At 42.9% G+C, this 20,932-nt stretch overlaps 1 protein-coding gene across 2 annotated transcripts in view; it reads left to right on the forward strand.

Annotated features, from left to right (window-relative positions):
* Positions 1–18,716, forward strand: part of SRGAP1 (SLIT-ROBO Rho GTPase activating protein 1) — a 159,942-nt gene extending 141,226 nt beyond the window's left edge. For both annotated transcript variants that reach the window (XM_082498459.1, XM_082498460.1), the window contains exons 16-22: positions 3,041–3,146; positions 6,259–6,483; positions 7,152–7,231; positions 14,784–14,964; positions 15,548–15,682; positions 15,809–16,154; positions 17,986–18,716. In XM_082498459.1, coding sequence (XP_082354585.1) covers positions 3,041–3,146; positions 6,259–6,483; positions 7,152–7,231; positions 14,784–14,964; positions 15,548–15,682; positions 15,809–16,154; positions 17,986–18,363 — 1,451 coding nt within the window. In that variant the 3' untranslated portion in view covers positions 18,364–18,716. The remainder of the gene's footprint in view (positions 1–3,040; positions 3,147–6,258; positions 6,484–7,151; positions 7,232–14,783; positions 14,965–15,547; positions 15,683–15,808; positions 16,155–17,985) is intronic.
* Positions 18,717–20,932: the final 2,216 nt, after the last annotated feature.

A 20,932-nucleotide genomic window follows, 5' to 3' on the forward strand; every position in this document is an offset into this window, starting at 1 on the left:
GTAGTCAGTGGCATCTCACCAGGGACACTGCTCCAGCCTTCAGCTGCTCTGCTAGGAAATAGGATTTTACCTCCGCAGGAGTTTCGCTTGGCTACTCCCACATTAAATACCACAATCCAAATGGTCTTTCTTGATGGAAGCATGGTACACAAATCTATGAGGTACACAAATCTATGGAGCCAGATGAGATCCACCCAAGGGTACTGAGGGAGCTGGCGGAAGTGCTCACCTAGCCACTTTCCATCATTTATGAGCAGTCCTGGCTAACCGGGGACGTCTCAGCTGACTGGAAGTTGGCAAATGTGACACCCATCCACAAGAAGGGCTGGAAGGAGGATTCAGGGAACTATAGGCTGGTCAGTCTGACCTTAGTACCTGGGAAGGTCATGGAACAGATCATCCTCAGTGCCATTACATGGCACATGCAGGAGAACAGGGTGATCAGGCCCAGTCAGCATGGGTTTGTGAAAGGCAGGTCATGCCTGACAAACCTGATCTCCTTCTATGACAAGGTGACCCGCTTAGTGGATGAGGGAAAAGCTGTGGATGTTATCTACCTGGATTTTAGCAAAGCTTTTGACACCATTTCCCACAGCATTCTCCTGGAGAAACTGGCTGCTCATGGTCTGAACAGGTGTACTCTTCGCTGGGTAAAAAACTGGCTGGATGGCCGTGCCCAGAGAGTGGTGGTGAATGGTGTTAAATCCAGCTGGTGTCCAGTCACAAGTGGTGTCCCCCGGGGCTCTGTGCTGGGGCCTTCTCTTTAATATCTTTATCAATGACCTGGATGAGGGGATCGAATGCACCCTCAGTAAGTTTGCAGATGACACTAAGCTAGGCGGGCGTGTTGATCTGCTTGAGGGTAGGTTGGCTCTGCAGAGAGATCTGGACAGACTGGACCGATGGGCCGAGGCCAATGGTATGAGGTTCAACAAGGCCAAGTGCCTGGTCCTGCACTTGCGTCACAACAACCCCATGCAGCGCTACAGGATTGGGGCGGAGTGGCTGGAAAGCTGCCCGGTAGAAAAGGACCTGGGGGTGTTGGTGGACAGCTGGCTGGATATGAGCCAGCAGTGTGCCCAGGTGGCCAAGAAGGCCAACGGCATCCTAGCCTGTATCAGGAATAGTGTGGTGAGCAGGACTGGGGAAGTGATCAACCCCCTGTACTCAGCACTGGTGAGGCCCCACCTCGAGTACTATGTTCAGTTTTGGGCCCCTCACTACAAGGAGGACATTGAGGTGTTGGAGCGTGTCCAGAGAAGGACTACAAAGCTGCTGAGGGGTCTGGAGGACAAATCCTATGAGGAACAACTGAGGGAACTGGGGTTGTTTAGCCTGGAGAATAGGAGGCTGAGGGGAGACCTTATCACTCTCTACAACTACCTGACAGTAGGTTGTAGAGAGGTAGGGGCTGACCTCTTCTCCCTGGGAGAAGCGATAGGATGAGAGGAAGTCAGTTCAAGTTATGTCAGGGGAGGTTTAGACTGGATATTGAAACTGAAGGGGTTATTAAACATTGGAATAGGCTGCCCAGGGAGGTGGTGGTTTCGCCATCCCTGGAGGTGTTTAAAAAAAGGGTAGATGTGGTACTTGGGGACATGGTTTAGAAGTGGTTTTGTCAGGGTAATGGTAATGGTTGGACTTGATGGTCTTAAAGGTCTTTTCCAACCTCAGCAATTCTATTCTATTCTATGATTTCATGGGTGGGGGCAACTCCCAAGGGGGCAAGCTTCACCCCATCCCAAAAATCTTCTGTTCCCCAGCACACTAGTGCTGCTGAGCCAGTGGGATCTCCCATAAATGCAGGTGTGGGAACAGGCTTTCCCCCTTAGTTTACTACACTGGCATTTCCTAATGAAGTACAGCATTTCTGTGTGGTAAACAGAAGTCTTGCTGCGACATTCTTTGCTTATGCTTAGTTTTTGGCACCAAAATACTCATTACTAGACACCAATTGTTCTTCTAAGAAACATAAGTCAACACACATTTTGCCTCTACAAATAAATGCTGGTTGGTAGAAATAGCCATACCAAAGAGCACAAATATACACCAGGAACTCTGTGTACAGTTACCATGTTCTTATGTAAGTAATTACTTTAAATGTGTGCTGTTAAATATGACATTTTGTAGTACAAATGGCTTTTCAGCTATTGGAATCGTTTCCTGTTTTTCATTTCCAAATTTTTGAATATCTATTTCACTGGATATTTTTCTGTAGTCTGCTAAGATTTCCCCTAGATGTTGTTAATTGCAGCATTCTTTCTTGGCTGATGTAAAAAGCATTACTGAAATTTTAGGTTGTTTCTAACAGTGTGATCTACCCAGAAAACACATTGAGTAAAAAACTACTTATTTTGAAAAACAATTTATCCTTTTATCCCATCACTACATCACTTGGAGCCACATAATCTTTCTGACCAACATAGAAAATAATGCATCCTTGTTATAAGACATTAGGAACTGATGCTTTTATTAAGCTGACCTTGTTTTGCCCACTTCAGAGAAATTTTGGTGGACTGCTATAAAATCTTTTGGGAAAATACGTGGGATCATTGTGTTTGTTGCTTACACACTGTAAGGCCTTTCTCCTACTTTGCCACTAAGAGAGTTACAGCTGGACATTTGATTAAGAAAACTCATTACAGAAGCTCAGTGATTGGAATATTATATCTGATATGAACATTCAAAAAAGGAGAATGAATCTGTGTTTGAAACTGATGGCAAACATCTCTCCTGGGTTCCTTAGACTTATGTACTGACATTGTGGTTTTGTGAGCTGTCTAGCTCAGCAAGTGGCATAGATTTGTGCACTTAGGCAGATTTGTGACTTCTTATATTTAAAGATGTTGCTTTTAAATTGCGTGGTTTTAATGAGAGGTAGAAGGACTTTTAGATCTTATTTTTCTAATAGGCCAAAGTGAGAAGATAATTGCTAGGGATATGTGACGGTAAAGGGTTGAAGTAAATTGAGTAAACTGACTGAATGCTATTTTAGACCATCATATGAAAGGGAACTTAAAATACTTTCTTCTGATTGCAGGAATAGACAATCTCTATGAGAGGGCTCTTCACATCCGCAAACTCCTCCTTACTTTGCCCAGGTCGGTCCTTATAGTGATGAGATACCTCTTCGCCTTCCTCAACCAGTAAGTGCTTTATCATTCCCCAAGCTGCTGTGTCTTTACCCGCCTTCCTATGCTGGTATTGAAGCTATTTGGGTTTACTCAGACTCTATGTAGAATTTACATTTAAGCTCCATGTAACACAAGAGATTATCTTCTAATTGGCAATGAAAATAGAAGGAAAACACCAGTTTTCATTCAAATTAAAATTCCATTTGTCCAAAACTGAGCAAGGTTGTAATAAAACAGGTTAAAGTGTTGTCTGAAATGGGGAGTGCAGGATACAGTATTAAAGCTGATAACAAAATAAGCTGGTAAGGAAAATAACAAATACAAACTGTAACTACATTAAAAATAATTTATGTCATTTGAAAGTAGAAGTTTTTTTTCCTTATCTCAAGCTGATTTTAATCTCCTGATGGAGAAATATAGAAAATAAACATTATATTCAAGCAGCGCAGGCACTACAAGCTACCTATTTGATGCTAGACACTGCCAGGGTGAGACTTTGTGTTGCTGCTTCTATTTTCTGCTAATAGGGCTACCAGTATAGAGAACATACATCCCCTGTATGCTTGGATATAAAGTAGCTTGGTTATCACATTGCAAAACACAGGCAACTGCTGCAAAGAGGTTTGTGTGAGAAAGGGAAACTGGTGTTCATGTCTTCATCATCCCAGAAAAACTTCTGCATTCCCAAAGAGAAAATAAAAGACAGTTTGGGCAATTGCACTGTGTTTCTCCCTCTAGTCCTTCACAGCCCTCTCTGGTTTTGCTGACCTCAGTATTTTCACTGCAAATTTTGCTTCTTGTGCACTTTGCCCTGATTCTAGCTTTTCTCTTTCTGCTGCTATGTTGTCTGTTTCCTGTTATATCTGTTTCCTGTTATATCTGTTTTCATATTGCCCTTTCCCTCTTTTTTTTTTTTTTCTAAATTTGCCCTCTGCTGATTCATTCTGTCTTTGTGACCTTCCCCATTTCATCCATCCTGTCTGTTCCTATAGAAACAGGGTCGTTGCAGCCAGGTTATGTGTGCGTGCCTGTGTTCGCAGCTGTTCTCGTTTCCTTTCTTCTAGTAATTTCTGAACCACTTTCAAGCAATATTTAGAGGATGGGCAGAGATCTAAAGTTTTATGAAAATAACCATTTATTGAAAACATTAATTCATCCCTCTGTAGGGACACTGTGTAAATATCTCATAGGCTTATTTCACAGCTTCTCCTCTACTTAGACATACAGATTGGCCAGAGTTATATGAGGCTGTACTCGTTACATTTTCATGTTAGCTTCATCTGTGCTCTCCACAGGAATGCAATTCAGAAAGTAGACTAAATCTCATATGCCTCCAAACTGCTCCTGGTGCATCCACAGGAAAAACATGCCCATAGTTTGACTTTCTGCAAATCCAGTTCTGCTTTTTGCACATGCAGTTAGGCCTGCTGAGCCACATGGAGTCATCAGACCTCATGGCTTGACCTCATCTGGTCTCGCATCCTGCTCAAAGCTTCTAAAGTTAGATAAAGTTGCTCAAGGCTTTGTCTTGACTTCATGAGCACCAAGTGGAAGGGGAATAATCAATTCCCTTGACCTGCTGGCTTTGCTTTTCCTGATAGAGACACATGTAAGTAGCCTTCATCGCTGGAAGACACACTGCTGAATCACATCCAACTTCTTGTCCAAGAAGTGCTTTTCCCAGTGCTTTTGCTTGGGACCTGATATCTAACAGTCAGCTCCAGACTGTAATAATCCATGGGATTATTTCATCCCACTGGCAGGACTTTGCATTCAGTCTTGTTGAACTTGATGAAACCCCTGTTCATCCATTCCTCTATCTTCTCAAGGTCCTTCTAAATGGTAAAACCCTGCGCTTCGGCATATCTGCTGTTCCCCACAGTGTGGCATTATCTGTAAGCTGTCTGACTGTGTGCTCCATTCTATTGTCTAGGCCATTCATGAAGATGTTGAATAGTATCAGCCCCAGTATTGAGCCCTGAGGAGCACCACATGTTACTAGCCACCAGCAGGACTTCACATGTTTCAGGATGATAATCTTTTTTACACATTCTTGCACACAGACAAAGGCTGAACCACCTTATAAATAAGTAGAACAAGATGTCTCCAAATAAGACACAGGATATGATAACAAATCACAGCATAAGAAGGAGGAGAACATGATTAATTTTGCAAGCTAGTTATGAAGGGAGTTGTTTAGAAAGTTTGCCTCTTCAGTTTGTATTGTTTGTACATGTACGCTCTAAAAAATTCCCTTTCTAAAGGGAATATGATGCTGTATTTAAACACATCCAGACATACTTATTCATATGATGCTTCAGAGTGCAGAACAATGCTGAGGTAAAGGGCATCCCAGTGCTTCAGGTTCTGTTTGACTGGCCCTGCCCAGAACCACTTAAAAGCCAGCATTTCCGCTAGAAATGCCAATGCCTTTTAACAAGAGAACAGAGAGCAACTTCTTATTCAAAATCAACATTGAAAACTAGTAATGGTGAATTTTCTGGAGGAAAAGAGACCTTGCAGAAGTTGATTAATAAGAACAATCAAAGCCTTTTGTTTGGTTGCTTTCAGAATGAAACCCCTGTGGGAGTTTGTGGGCAGAAGGCAAGGTGCCCAGGGATTTTAGGTTGTATGGTAAAAACAGAAACCAGAAGTCACAAGAGCCTTTGCAAGATCCAGGAACTTAAGCTACCTCCAGAAAACAATTCAGTCTGCCCAAGATATATAGCCAGTTGATGGGAGAGATGCATCGGGATCTGATGAGAAATGATGAGCATGATCCACTTTGGATCCAGTGCACTTGGGCCTCCAAGGATAAACACTGATGAGACAGAAGCAGCAGCAGTTGATGCATTTTACATTAGCCCATTAAGTCAGCGTACACTAAACACAACAGCGTAGGAACACATCCATCTACATACATACATGTGCTATAAGCTCACTTTATAATGTGTGTAGTCTGTTGAAGAAATCCGCTTTTTTTTTTGTTGCGTTGTGTGAGATTAAGTGTCAAGAAGAACAGGAAATCTCTAAGTTTTGTAGGAAAACAAAGTTTCTTGAGTTTTCAGAATAAGTTTAGTCGCAGTGGAAAAGTCAATTTTTCTTGATTTTTCTGTTATAACAGCCTTTCACAGTACAGTGATGAAAACATGATGGATCCATACAACCTGGCTATTTGTTTTGGGCCAACCCTGATGCCAGTTCCAGACATACAAGACCAGGTGTCTTGTCAGGCACATGTGAATGAGATAATCAAAACTATCATCATCCATCATGAGGCTATTTTTCCAGATGCTAAAGAACTTGATGGCCCAGTGTATGAAAAATGCATGGCTGGAGATGACTACTGGTAAGTCAGATTATTACCCTTCTATATCGCCTTAACAAAATCATTAGGCTGGTTGCCTGGATAACTCCTGTGATACAGAATGACTTTCACACACAATGGTAGTATGAAGATAAATGAGAAGAGCATTTAGGTTCACATAGGAAAGTGTTAGTTGTAAAAAACATGAAGCAAAGGCAATTACGATGAGGTTCCCTACAACATTTTGTGGAGGAAGCTACACTTGCATTCAGCCAGACACAGCCAGAATTACAGGTGTACTATGCAGAGCGCACAGCTGGAAACTGGCTTTCTGACTGTGAACCGTCTTAACAAATTTCAGCTTATGATACCTTCCCCCTGCTCCTTTCCTCTCTTAGCAACACACACACCCTTTTCATAAGTGAAAGGATTCAAAGGTTCTGGGAACTTCTTAATGACTGAAGATGTTTGAAGAAGAAGCACATAGACTTCTTCAGTAATTGTGTATTCATAGCGTGTCATGAGAATTATGTTGCACATAACTTTATAGCATTATAAGAATACCTTTAAATAATGTCATGGGGGTGGCATATTTCTGACGTGTGTGGAGGACATCAGTTACCCCCATTGGGCCGGGGAAGAGGGGGGCTGGGGTTTAATGCCCACTGAGGCATCCTTTTCTCTCTGCTCGACCTTTTGTTTCCCTTCAGTGACAGCCCATACAGCGAACATGGTACGTTAGAGGAAGTGGACCAGGATGCTAGTACGGAGCCCCATACCAGCGAAGACGGTACGTCTGTTACATTACTGTGCCTTTGATAGGAGTAAGTTTTACAGGTGTTTCATGCGGGAGACCTTCTTCCTTTCCTAATTGTGTCTTATTTGAAAGAAGAGGATTTCAGTCCTGGTGGTCTGTAGCAAAGCCGGCTTCTTTAATCTCTGTTTGTGTGCTTTTTCACTATGATTCATCCGTGTTTTACCAGCTGTTTCCTTGTTGTCTCCTGATTTGTCCAGTCACAGGAAGGGCAAGAGAGAAACTATTTCAGTCAGCACATATTATTTTCTGATATAATGTTACGTTTTTAGTGACTCTTTTTCTTTTGTCTGCAAAAGCTAAACTTACATTTCAACTAAGGGATATTTGCCATTCAGTGCACTCTATTTTGATATGAATTTAAAAGCTGTTCCATCTAAAGGACTTATAACTACTGAAAAACATGCGTGTACCCTCCACAGTGAAACTTCTGAACAAGTCATTTGCTATAAATATTAATCACATATACTCTGACAGTTCTGGGTACAATAGATACCCATGAAAAACTTGATGCATCTCTATTACATCATTTCTTTTTAGCCAGGTTTCCTGAAGGTGTATTTGACTGTGACGTATTTCAGTTGCACCATCCTTCAGATGTCCTTCCCAGTAACTTCTACCCAGTTTCAAGCAAATGTAACAGATGGGAATAGGTGTCAAAATTGTTGAATAACTACCATTTTCCTGGCAATTAGTGGCCAGTTAGAGGTGAAGGAGTTAGAGTAACGGTCCCTGTAGAGCAGAGCTGCATATCTGTGAGCTCACTGCATATCTGGCCAGCAGGCAACCCAGATAGAGAAACCAGCACACGTGCACTTCGCACAAGCAGAAACAAAAGCTGCCCCTTGTCCATCTCAGAGGATGTGTGGAAGGAGGAAAAGGAAAAGACAGAGAGGAGGAAAGGGGGAGGAAAAGAGCTACAGCAGAGAAGGAAATTTTTCTTAAAAAAAAGCATGTCAGAAGGGATACTGGTTAGGAGCTGGGCCGATTGCCATAGGGAAGGGGAACAGGAAGGTGTATCTGTAGGAAACCTGGCTACGCTGGTCCCATTGCACGCAGAACATTGTAAACAATAGTTCCATTCTAGCTGTACCCGTCTGCTTTGTCACGTAGACAAGCTGTCAGTGACAGACTGCCCGTCTCTTCCCCTTTGCTGCAGTGAGGAGGGGCAGGCGGAGTCTATCAGTGCAGCTGTTTGGAGAGGAGGGACAGTTGGATGGGCAGGCATCACAGAAGTGGGAAAAAACTGAGGATAGTCAATGTTAATCTTCTCTGTGGGGTGTATACCCATGCCTGCACCCGCAGTAGGGAGTACTTTCAGTTTTACAAGACAGCCTGTACGTAGGGTCCTCTTGACGAGCTCTGTAGAGCTAAACCCACCGTCTTTATATAACACGGCTCTGCTAAATGGTGTGAACAAATTCATAATTGCACTTTATTTTTCCAAGACAGTATAGCTATATTTTATAAGAGCTCCTTCTTTCGTTGGAGGTATGAAGCAGGAGTGGAAGCTGAAGCCTGTCTGTCTCTCATTTGGAGCACAAGTAAAGTAGTGAAATGCAGGCGACGCACCAGTTCAGTACACTGGGGCCAACTTTGGGGTGCCATGACCAAACTGAGAGATAAAGGCCCGAGTGGGCATGGAAAAGAAGTGCAGCTTTTCAGCAGCAATCAAAAGCAGCTACTTCAAAACCATGCTTAGGAAAGATTAAAACATCAGCAGGATCCAGAGGAGCAGGACCATGGCATCACACAGTGCATCACTTGTGCCTCAATAATCACGGGCTCTACCCCATCACTGTGTAGTTATAATAACAGTTTTACATTCCTGTTGTGGTGCTACTACCTGTGTTACGACTGTGTCATTGGTGGAGACAAGCCCTGAAGAGAATACCTGTCAACAGGACGGAGCTCTGTTAAAAGATTTAACTGCTCAAGACATGGCTTTTCGTTCACCAGATTGTCCAGCGATTTAATGCTAGTTGCCCCATCACACCTTTATAATTAATTCAGTGCCGAAAGGAAGCAGACATTTGTGTTTGCAGTGAAATAATTGTTAGCACAAAAATATTTGTAATCTAGAGAAGTACTGCTGCAAAGAGAAATACTAGGAAGCCTGCATTGCGTACAAAACGGTGTTGGCCTTCGGTTCTCAGCCTGCAAGCTCGAACCCATTTTTTTTCCATGGATGCGGCTTTCCATTATATTAGCACATTTTTCTAATGTAGGTTACCGGCTTTAGATTAAATGCATTCACCATCTCTTTGCGCATATATTCATGTTTGTCCTTTGGACAATTCCTTTTATAAAATGTTCTTGGTACCAAAATGAGAGTAGGTGAGAATTTTTTAATTTGCATATTGGACTTCGCGAGAGTCACTGATTGACCTGTGGTGGACAAAAAAAGTTTTCACTAAAGAGTCTGGAGTATTTGGGGGGTTTAATGTGATTGATTCATTGATTATAATCTGGATGCATCACTGCCATCAGTGTGTGGGGAGAGAGAGAAAGGGAGGTGCAGCATTGCTGCTCTATTGATCAGACACGTGGTACTTACATATTTCCTTCTGTTAGGAGATAGAAAAAACACATTCTATAAATGTAATTATTTTTTTTAACATTGAAAATCTGATTATTTTGACGCTAAAATGTTGTATGCGTATACAGGACCAAGCAGCTAACCCCACAGGAATCACAGGGTTATTGAATTATAATCCAGAGGCTGTGATCCAAAGTGAAAGGATTTTTTTTTTTCTGCTTTAGTTATTGTTGTTATAAGAATTACTTGTATAAAGTTAAACTACAAGTGAATCTCTCTGTGCCTACTAGACTAAACCCATCTGTAGGGTCTGGCTCAGTAGCGCTAGGAATGTTTAATTACAATTTAGAAAACAACACGACTTTTTGAAAATTAAAAAATAATTTATGTCTGCAGAGGTAAACTCTGGTAGCTGGGGGAGAAGAAAGCTGGAACTTATAATTGAGCATATAAATACCTCATAACTGCTTAATTTTAAGCATATAAATTGCTTTTTTTTCTAATGTTACTGGTGTTCATATATTTCTGTTGATCACTGGAAAGGGAAAAGAGAAGGAGATTTATTTTACTGTAGTGTTTTCAGTCTTTTTTAAATGTGCAGAAAGTATCCCTATTAAGGAAAACACATACATTTCTTCATTCTAAATCTGGAAATGAAATTTAATTTGTGAAGTTCAGAACATTTTTACTCAGCTGAGGCACAAAAAAAAAACCTAGCAGTAATTTTGCTGCAGAAAAACCTTTACCTGAAAGTCCCTCTGCAGTAAAGATTCAAAGGATATTGTTCATGTTTTGCTGAAGCAGTTTTTAGCATATTTCCTTTACCTTCAGTTTGCTGGAGATTTTTTATTCTTGTTGGAGGCATATGGAAAGGGGTGATGAGGTTTGTTTTCAAAGGAAATAAGAGAGAATTTCCTGAGGAAGTTAAACAGATGGGTTTCTCCTGGGAAAACATACATACAATTAATATCATACTGTTCATAGATATCTCATAAACATAGGGTAAAAAATGGGGTGGTAGTTATGCTGGAAACAAAAATTACAGGGACGCGTAAGGCTGTGAGTTATTGTTGTGTCCCCTACACATAGTAATTTTCCTGCTTTTCAGTAGCGCATGCTGTGATCGACATTTTGCCAAATTCTCTTCTGTCAACACCTTGCAACATTTCTTTGCTTTTGCTGTTCCCCAGTCAGAGCACGGCTGTCCTGAGGACAGGACTTAGTAATTGCAAAGCCGCTGTTCTCTGATGGGGTGCAGAAGAGGATAAACACACTGGAGGGTAGCGTGTTCCCAGGGAGTTCAAGGACATAGTGTTTTCCCGGCAGCCAGGGTACACCTGGGAGAACTGAGGAAGAGCAGAGCAACAGCAACCCCTACCCCCCCCCAAAAACAAGTGCAGGGTCTGGTGTCCCCTCTTCTCCTTAGCTCCTTGTGCCCTGAGGCGTAGAGGGCAGCGCAGTGCCACTTCAGTGCCATCACCTCTGTAGGGCGGTTGGTACTACATCTGGCGCTCCAGTCGCAAGACTAAAATTAGCACTTACGTTTCCTCTGCCCTTTCTGCTCTCCCAAGCTGTTGGATCTGGACAGCTCTACTTGGCATCAGACCTTGATTTTTAAGCCCACTGCAACATAATGTGTCATCAAATGGTGGTAGTAATCATCACAAACTTTGGGGGTCGTGAGTAAAACAGTGAGAACAGAGCTGTCTGATTAACGGAGTCCCTAAAGCTTTTCCCACAGTTCTTCGGTTTGTCCTAATTTTTCACTTCCATACCATTGCCTGAGTCGCTAGAGATGGTAGCTGGTGAGATCCTGTATGTCATCAAATACTTCTTGCTATTGTAGGCGAATGCCCCCAGGTATGGACAGAGCAGTGCAATTACATTTCCCTCTGAGATGTCAATTTTACTGTTAGACATTCAGTACCACACAGAATTTGAGTTACAGATCCCAAATTTAGCTTTCATCACCTTTGCTTTTCTGGAAATGCTTGTCTGTCATTCAGTAACCTTGATATTAAATGGCTTAGCTTTTCAAAATGCATTTATTTCTAGGAGTAAGTGTCGTGGTACTTTGGTTTTAACTATTAAGGCTTGACCTGTAACAAGGTGAATTACTATTTAAGTACAGTCTCAGTACTGTTTGCTATAGGAAAGTTCTCTCCATGTAAAAGCAACATTCAAGCAAAGAAAAAGTCCCTTTCAAAATAGTAAAACCTGTCTGCACTTATTTCTGGTTCCATTAAGAAAACTGTGTGAGATCTACTGGGCACTCCTCCCTGAGGAGGTAGGATTTGTTACCCAGGCAATCTAAGAAACGTGTCGCAAAAGTCACATCCATTATCCGTACATTACCAATTCATACAGCTGGTTCCAGTGAGGCAACTTCTTTCAGACCTCTGGGAACATCTGTGAGTCTTGCAGGCGATGGAAGGATACAAAAAACAGATTCCCACCATGCACCACACTTAGATTAGTGTAATTCCACTGAGGGAGATAGAACTATTTCTCGTTTAGTCCATTAATTTGTAAATAAAAAGACCTGTATACTCAAATGTGGGATAGTTTATGGTCTGTTGAAATTAGCAGAGAAACGGGAAATCCCATAGCTCATCAGTGTAGGGGTTTGTCAATCAAGCTAGTACCCATGACCATTATCAGTTAACCTCAGAGAATGTCAAAGGAAAATGTGTACAGGACATTTGGGATTTTCTTACTTACCATAAAGTATTTTTTGTTTGGTTGGGCTTTTTTTTCATTTTGAAGTATTACCCATTAGTGAGTGACTGGCTCGCTGAAACATGGGAGCTTTTGCTTCTGAATTCTTGACCCACTATTCCACAACCCATAACTTACCTGCAATCTGAGAACAGTGTGTTCGTACAACCGTCTGCTCTTCTCAATCCTACCCAATCCCAGTAATACTTTCTTATAACAAATTCCACAAGCAACGTGCATGATATGTGTAAAAACAACATTCTTTTGTCAGTGTTACGTTATTGCCATTTGATTTAATATTGCCCTCTTGAACACGATGCAGGATAAACAGGCATGTTTAGGTTTTTTCTTTTCATTTGGCAACAGTGTCTTTCCATGCCTGTAGTTGCTTTGTCACATCTGTACTTTCTGTTAGAGATATACCATAGATAGAGTATCTAAAACAAGATTGTATATTAGAATATATCACCAAGATATACACCAGCATTAAGTTTTCCCAGTTTTCCAGAATGTTTCTTTCTATGTCATCTTTACATTTTCTTTTTCTAAAAAACATAAAACCAAGAAACCTATCATCCCCCTGCCCACCCACCAGGGAACGCCTGCCAGCGAGCCATCCAGTAGCGATGCATTTTCAGGAATTAATACTGTTATTCCTAGATTCTTATTTGCGTTTGTATACTCAGAGTCATTTCTGCCAGCGCCTATTACTTTTGCATTTGTAACAGTGAATTCCACACCCCACTGTATGCCATCTCTGGAAAGTTTCTGGATTTGTAACTGCTAAACACCCTGCAGTTCCTCACTGACGGAACTCTTAGCGTGACTGCAGAAGCAGCAAACCACAAGACAGCCTTCTGCAGGCTGGGCAAGTTATTAAAAAAAACAGCTGCAAACTGTAACCTCAGTAAAGGTGCTATCATTATGTTTCATGCTGCAGGATGAAGTTAATTTTAAAAAGACGTTCCTGCACAAAATGTTGTCATAAGGGGACAGTGGCTTTCAAGACAAGCCTGGTTCTTTGGGGAATTACAACCTCAGCGATTTTAATTTGCACCAGACAGAAAGTTGCTATGCTAGTCATTAGGCCAGATGTTAATTTCCATCTAAATATTACTCTAATTATGTAAAGGAATTTGTCATTTTGGGGACTCTGAGTTATTGGAATCTACAAAGTGTATGATTTTTAAACCCATATTTTGCAGGTTTTTCTTTATGTTTTGAGACTGCGGTGACAAATTTTAGTCTGTTTGAACTCAGGTGCTTTTGGTTTTGTGCAGAAGAAACTAGGGGTTGTTAAAATCACAGCTGCTTCATTGATGTCCGGGCACAGCTCTGAAGATGCCTGCAGGCAGACATTCAGCAGGGGCTCTTCACTGACATCAGCAGGTTTCCAACCCAAGCATGGGTTGCAGGATGGAGTCATTCCTAGTGAAAGGCTGAATTTACCAGAATACTGAGGGAAGATGAGCCAGGACTGCTTTAAACAATGTGTGACTTCAGAAAATACCAGCCTCCCCTGCAGAAAGCAGAGGAACTTGGGATGTTGGAGCAGGCAGAGCCGCCTTAGGCAACTTCAGGCCACACAGGGGCTGCCCCTGCGGAGAAGTCATCCTTAGGCTGTCTGGAGCCATCTGCCTCACTCAAAAAGGGTGTTAAAGTCGCAGATTAAAGCACTAGGCTTCAGTGTTGTGTAAAACACTAGGTTTTCACTGGGTCTGCACACTCGTCACGTCGAAGACAAAAATCTCATAGCCCAATGAGGCAGAGCATCCCTACTCATGCACAGGGAAGTCCTGTCTTCCCTCCTTTGCCCCTGCAGGTGTTAAAGGCACTCCCGTTTACTTTTCCTTTATCACACTGCTTCCCCAGACCTCTGATTATTCATCTGGGTTTGTTCATCTTACTTTTGGAGATCCTCATTGCCTGGCCTCCGTCCCACTCCCCAGCCAAGAAGGAGCCCTTGCAGCAGGAGGCAGAGGCCCCTCTCCCACCAGCAGCTATTGTAACATTTGAGTATGCCGTTATGTTTTCTGCAGATTGTGAAGCAACCCAGATGTTTCACACCTGGGGCACAGATTGATTATGTTTCTTTGTAAGAGACATATCGTAACTACTGCCTGCAGTCTGCCTTAGCTCAGTTGATCTCTGTCAGCTCTGCTCAATAAGAATGAGCACTGAGAAAATGCAATAAATGGGTTTTATGAAACCAAAATAAGCAGACAAGCCAGAGTGGAATCTAATACCTTTTCTTCTTCTCTCCCTACCCAGAGTGTGAGCCCATAGAAGCTATAGCCAAGTTTGACTACGTTGGAAGATCTGCGCGAGAACTCTCTTTCAAGAAAGGAGCTTCCCTTCTGCTCTATCACCGAGCATCTGAAGACTGGTGGGAAGGAAGGCACAACGGAATTGATGGCCTTGTCCCTCACCAGTACATAGTGGTGCAGGATATGTAAGCAGTGTCTGGTGTGACAAGGTTCTTGGTGGGGTGTAAAAACATGCTGAAGCAATTAACAAAGCTATTTCCAAATGGGACAGTGGTTTGAAGGCTCAGATATAGATTAAAAATATGCTTTCTGTGCAGGATGCCTCTGTCTTTATTGCCCTGAATTGACAGCTCTTAATCAAAAGGTACTACTAGGCTAAGCTACTTTGTTTATGGACATGTTCCCGCTACATTAAGAAATGGATGCTGCCGCATCTATTTTAATTTGGTTGTCTCTTTGTAGCAATTGCTGAGGTTTGACTTCAGAATAGCAAGGGCTGGAGAAATGCAGCCCTGAACTCTTGTTTTACAGTATTAAGCATGTGCTTTGCCAAGGATGACAAAGTTGTTCTTTACAGAAAGGTTACACTCAAAATGTAAAGAGCTCAGTAAACAGAAGGATTACAAGCAATTTTTGGAGACACGGAGGGGCTGCAGTACATTTTATCATGCTTGCTTTTCTTAAGGGGATTAAAATCTGGGAGTACCAAGATGCTCTCTGTCACACTAAACTCACTGACTCTCATCTCACCATGTGTGTTCTGTTCAGGGATGATACTTTCTCAGATACACTGAGCCAAAAAGCAGACAGTGAGGCCAGCAGCGGACCCATAACTGAGGACAAGTCATCGTCAAAGGACATGAACTCTCCCACTGACCGTCACTCTGACATGTATTTAGGAAGGTAAGCTTGAGCATAACATGCTTTCAGTAGTACTGCTCACAGACTGGGTAATGCAGCAATTAATTCTCCACATGCTTATGGTGGGTCACTACAACTTGTCCTATAACCACTTTTTCATTGGTGCAGGCAAAGAAAGAGGTCAGAACCTCCACCTCCTCTAAGACGTCCCGGCAGGAGCAGTGATGGTCACTGCCCAGTACACCCACCTCATCCTCTCTCCAACTCATCCATGGAGCTAGGTTCCCCCAACCTGGCAACTCACTGCAGTCCCAGAGCCCTCCTTCAAAATCGCAACCTCAATGCCGACAGCCCTGAAAGGAGGCGTAGACCTGGGCATGGCAGTCTCACTAACATCAGTAGGCACGATTCTCTAAAGAAGATTGATAGCCCTCCAATTAGAAGATCTACGTCATCTGGTCAGTACACAGGTTTCAATGACCATAAACCACTGGACCCAGAGTCAATAGCTCAGGTTTGTGTCTTCTTTATTTTATGTCACTCTCTGATTTTCTGAGGAGCAAGTCTCAGTGAATACCATAGCGCAGAGCACGTCCACTGGTGCAGGAGAATACCTTACATAGCTTTTTCAACAGAGTGTGTGTGAAAGAAGATGCATTAAGGGATCCTGGATAGAAGAAGGACAAGGGGGAACAGACATTGCAGTAGCAATAAAAAGAAATTATTTCCTGTTATACCATAATGAAATTGCCTCTGCCACCCAGAACGCTAGGATAGTATGTGATTACAGCAGCTGTGTAAATCTGCGTGCTCCGATGAAGGCTGGCCTATTCTAACTTGTGTGTAATTAGTGTTCGGTTATTTCTCGGTATTACGCTCTGCAGAAGAGTGCTCTGACTGGCTACTAGTGACCATTGCCATTCAAAGCACAGATTTACATTCCCGGGTCTTTGTGCATTTCACATAGTCTCCCTATAGTTCATACTGTATGTTGATTTGCTGCTTGTAGCTGTGCCTAAGAACACGATGTACAAGACACGGCACCTGCATAAATCATGGGCCATCTTATCCCTGCGTGAACACTCGCCAGTCTCGTTCCTGGCAGTGAAGAGGTGACAGGGACGGAATAGGGAGTACCCTGATCATCAGATTGGTCTGTTGCACAGAGCTGGTAACAGCTCTCGAGCAAATAGATACTGCTGTCTGCAGAACTCGCGTTTTGTCTAGGTAGTATAACATGATTACTAGGGGCACCCTGAGGGTACAATGTGATTGCAAAAGTACTTTACAATAACGCTGGCACTCATGTTTTAAAATTTAATGTACTGGTGATGCTTGCTTTCAAACTCCGCTTCCAACAAGGGATAGAAGGGACTGTCATGTTTGGATCAGAAAGCTGAACCATGTATTAGGGAGTTAGAAGGTGTAAATGTTGTTACGTATATGTAACAAAATGTTGTTACAAATAACTTACAATAAATTTATTTTATTGTAAGTTATTTATTTACTTTCCTGGAACCACACACAGTGCTGTTTGGTTTAAGGTAGGGATTTTTGATGCATAGACTAGTGATCATTCGGCAGTGAGAGAACCAAAACTTTGATTAAACTGCATGAAAGTTACTGTAAGCAAGCAGGGCACACCAGACATTTAACCTCCATTGTATCTCAATACCACTGAAAAATAGTAAACTAGTGTCTTGGTGCATTCTTTTAGCATTTGTACCAGAAATCCTGATGAAAAAATTTCTTAGGTAGGCTCACTGAGCAATATCCTGCAGTTTTTTCTGCTTAAAATTTAACTCAGAGAAGCAGGAGGAGAGAAGAGCTGACAGACGAACAAGCATTGTTTGCTTACAAGCCCTTGTTTATAATACCCCTGAGAGAATACAGATCCTGAACACTTGGGGCTCTAGATGAGGGGAGCACTCAGCTAAGAGGCAGCAAATGGACTAAAATCTTTACAGCTGTCAGTACCCAAGAGATGACAGAAATCTTCACAGTTGAAAACGCTGCTAAGCAAATATCTCTTGTCCTGACAATCACTTAATAAAATGGCTTGCAGGATTTAGTTTAATTGTGTTTTTTTTTAATTTTTTAGCTGAATTTTTACTCTCTCATGTGAACAGGTTAAATATTTGTAACGTCCCGCCAAAGCTGCCATCGTGTCTGTCGTAGTGTCCTTCAAATAAATCTGGTGGAAATTGGCTTTAGCGCTATAATACTCATTAGTGAAAGGATGGCTGGCAAATTAACTCATGCATTCACCCCCTCCCCCTGCTCCTCCGGTGCTTTGCATTCAGTAGCCATTCGAATGACGTGCCGCTCTCTCTGTGCTCACCCAGGACATCGAGGAGACGATGAACACGGCTCTGAACGAGCTCCGCGAGCTGGAGCGGCAGAGCTCGGCGAAGCACGCCCCCGATGTCGTGTTGGACACCTTGGAACAGATGAAAAACACCCCCACCCCTGCCACCTCCACGGAGTCACTCAGCCCTCTCCACAGCGTCGTTTTAAGGAGCTCCGAGCCTCAGATCCGCCGTAGCACTAGTTCTTCCAGTGACACCATGAGTACTTTCAAGCCCATGGTGGCCCCTAGAATGGGAGTGCAGCTGAAACCTCCTGCTCTTAGGCCAAAACCTATTGTTCTTCCAAAAACAAATCCTAGCATAGGGCCTTCCCCTCCTTCCCAGGGTCCAGCCGACAAATCTTGCACAATGTAGACAGCTCAGCCACCCACAGTGCCCGGCTGGGGTATGCTAGGGAAAGGGATGGATTAACGATAGAAGTCAGGGCTCCATAACAGCGTTTGTTCATGTTTGTAACTGGAGAGGAGGCTTTGTTTTTCAGTGTTTTTGAATGTATTGTCTGAAACTAGCTACATTAACATGGGCATTTGTATTTTGTATGGTTTCAATTAAATGAAAAACTGGACAGTTGTGCATCGTTTTAAAAAAGAAACATAGACTTACTTGAAAACTTGATGCTGCACCATTTGTAATAAAAACAACACAGATCACGAACAGCTTGCCACGTTGTACCATACTTCACAGTCTTACTGTAGCTATATAATGACAGATCCTGCACAAAACTAAGGGGCGGGGGGGGTCAGGGGAGGTGGGACCTCTCTTTTCTGGGTCACCAAACCAAATCTCAAGCAGGTTAGTAAGAGCTGAAATCTCGCACGTGAGGATTAAGTGTCTGTGTGGAATGTCTAAGTCATCTCAGCCCACAATTCTTACTTAAGACACACCAAAAAAAAACACCAAACCGTCACAACTCTCACAATTGGCACCGAGTTTGAGCTTTCTCGTTGGCAGTCTCACGAGAGACGGGCACTCAATGGATCTGGAGATCACACTGCTCTCACCAATAAAAAGCAGCATTCCAGGTCGCAGCTAAAGCACATCTCCAGAAACTCCTTTTGCTGTCCTCTGTAATAGTGTACCTTTCCCCATGAAGCTAGACCTTCATTCCCCAGTATCACATTTTTCACAAAAGCTAAATTCATTTAAAGTTCATCGTTGAGCGCGCCAGGCTCTGGGGAGTACGTGAAACCTGTTGGTCCATTAGGCTGGCTGATAGGCGATTAAAAGGATCAACTACACAGTAATTCAGCAGAGTATCCCATTGACTTTATTGCTCCGTGTCCAATTAAAGACATGATTTGAGTTGTAATAGTCGTAGTTTGGAGCTGACCTAGCCGCGCTGGCTGCCTTGCACAGCGCAGACGCTCTGCGCACGTCCTCGCTTACGCTGACAGCAGCAAGACGGGGACTCTCTGAAGAGGGACTACCTCCTGCCAGCCATGCAGGGGTCACTCACAGGACAGACAGCTGAGTTTCTACCACCTAGATTCAAGCTGACTAAAGTTTTCCATAACCGCTTTCCCTCCCCTTCCCCCCCCTTTTTTTTTTTCCAGGTGACAGAAATCAGTATCTTTCTTATGTCTGTGTGAGTGACGACTCAACTTTGCTTAGTGCTCTGGTGTTAACCTTTGTTAGGCGTGAACTAAATGTACAGCTGTTTTGCACATTGCAACAGTAAGCCATAATGTTGTTTCTGGGAATATATTTTCCGACACCCAATCAATAAAATAAGTTTCAGTGAAGAAGACGGGGGGGGGTGGGAGGGAGGGGGGGAAATCCGTTGTGATCCACCTACAGGAGTACAACTGGCTTTAAGTAATATCTGTCTTTCCACGTATTATTTAAGATCTCACTGTTGGAAAGCTTGAAGTTGTACCACTCACTAAACATAAACAATTGAGTTGGGGAGGGGAAAAGTAGCGGCAAAATTTGGTAGACATAATTACCGAGGTGACAGGAGGAATCTCCTGTTGTTATTTAGGAGCAGCTTGTTCCTGCTCTGGTTTACACCCTGTGGATAAGTTACGTGAAGCCCCAAGTGTGAAAAGTACCCCACGAACCATCTCCAAGAGCCAAACTGGTGTTTGCAAACCCATCTCAATCCAGCCGCGGACTTCACGCGCATCTAGGTTAAAGGCAAAGTCTCAAGCCACCGCAGCGGACCGTGCAGCGCCGGTCAGTGACCCTCCGGCCCTCTCGACCGCACTGCCCGGTCCTAACGCCGCGGCACGAGCCTGCGCCAGAACGGCCCCGGCTGCAGACCAGCGCCGGTCCAGAGGGTCTGAGCGCTTGGTCGGGACCAGAGATATTTTCAAGTAGTTCCCCAGCTTCCTAGAGTCAGTGGAACAAACTGGAATTTCAGCTTTCATTCACATGCAGTTTTAGTCTAGCGTTTTTAAATTAACCCACCTGGCATAATTGAGATGGATACCTGTATCTTTAAATTGCATAGGGAATTTTGTATGTTTAAATAACTGTACTGGACTCCATAATGCTTATATTAGAAATTGTTTAGCAAAAGAAAATATTAGAAACAGTGCATTTAGTGAATGCATCCACTTAGTGCATTCACACAGTTAAATGTGTAGTTTGATGGTTATTATAGATACTTAAAAGTATAGTAAGTGGATATGTAACAGGAAAGACTGCTACAACTACAGACGTACTAAAGGGTAACTCCTGCACACCTAATCCAATCAGTATTGTCCTTTACTGTCAAGTTTGATAAATTGCAGTACTGGTAGCTTCCTGCTTGTTGACTGTTACCTAATTGTGTCAATGTACATCTGTAGTATGTACATGTGAAAGTGCCTTTAAATTTTAGAGGAGCTTTAGCCTTGCTCTTGTACTGTTGCATTTCCATTGCATCCTTCCCTGTTCGTGTATGGCTGCATCCCCATTGCATTCCTTCCACTCTCGAAGA

This window comes from Vanellus vanellus, assembly GCF_965231255.1.
Source record: "Vanellus vanellus genome assembly, chromosome: 1".
Lineage (NCBI taxonomy): Eukaryota > Metazoa > Chordata > Aves > Charadriiformes > Charadriidae > Vanellus > Vanellus vanellus.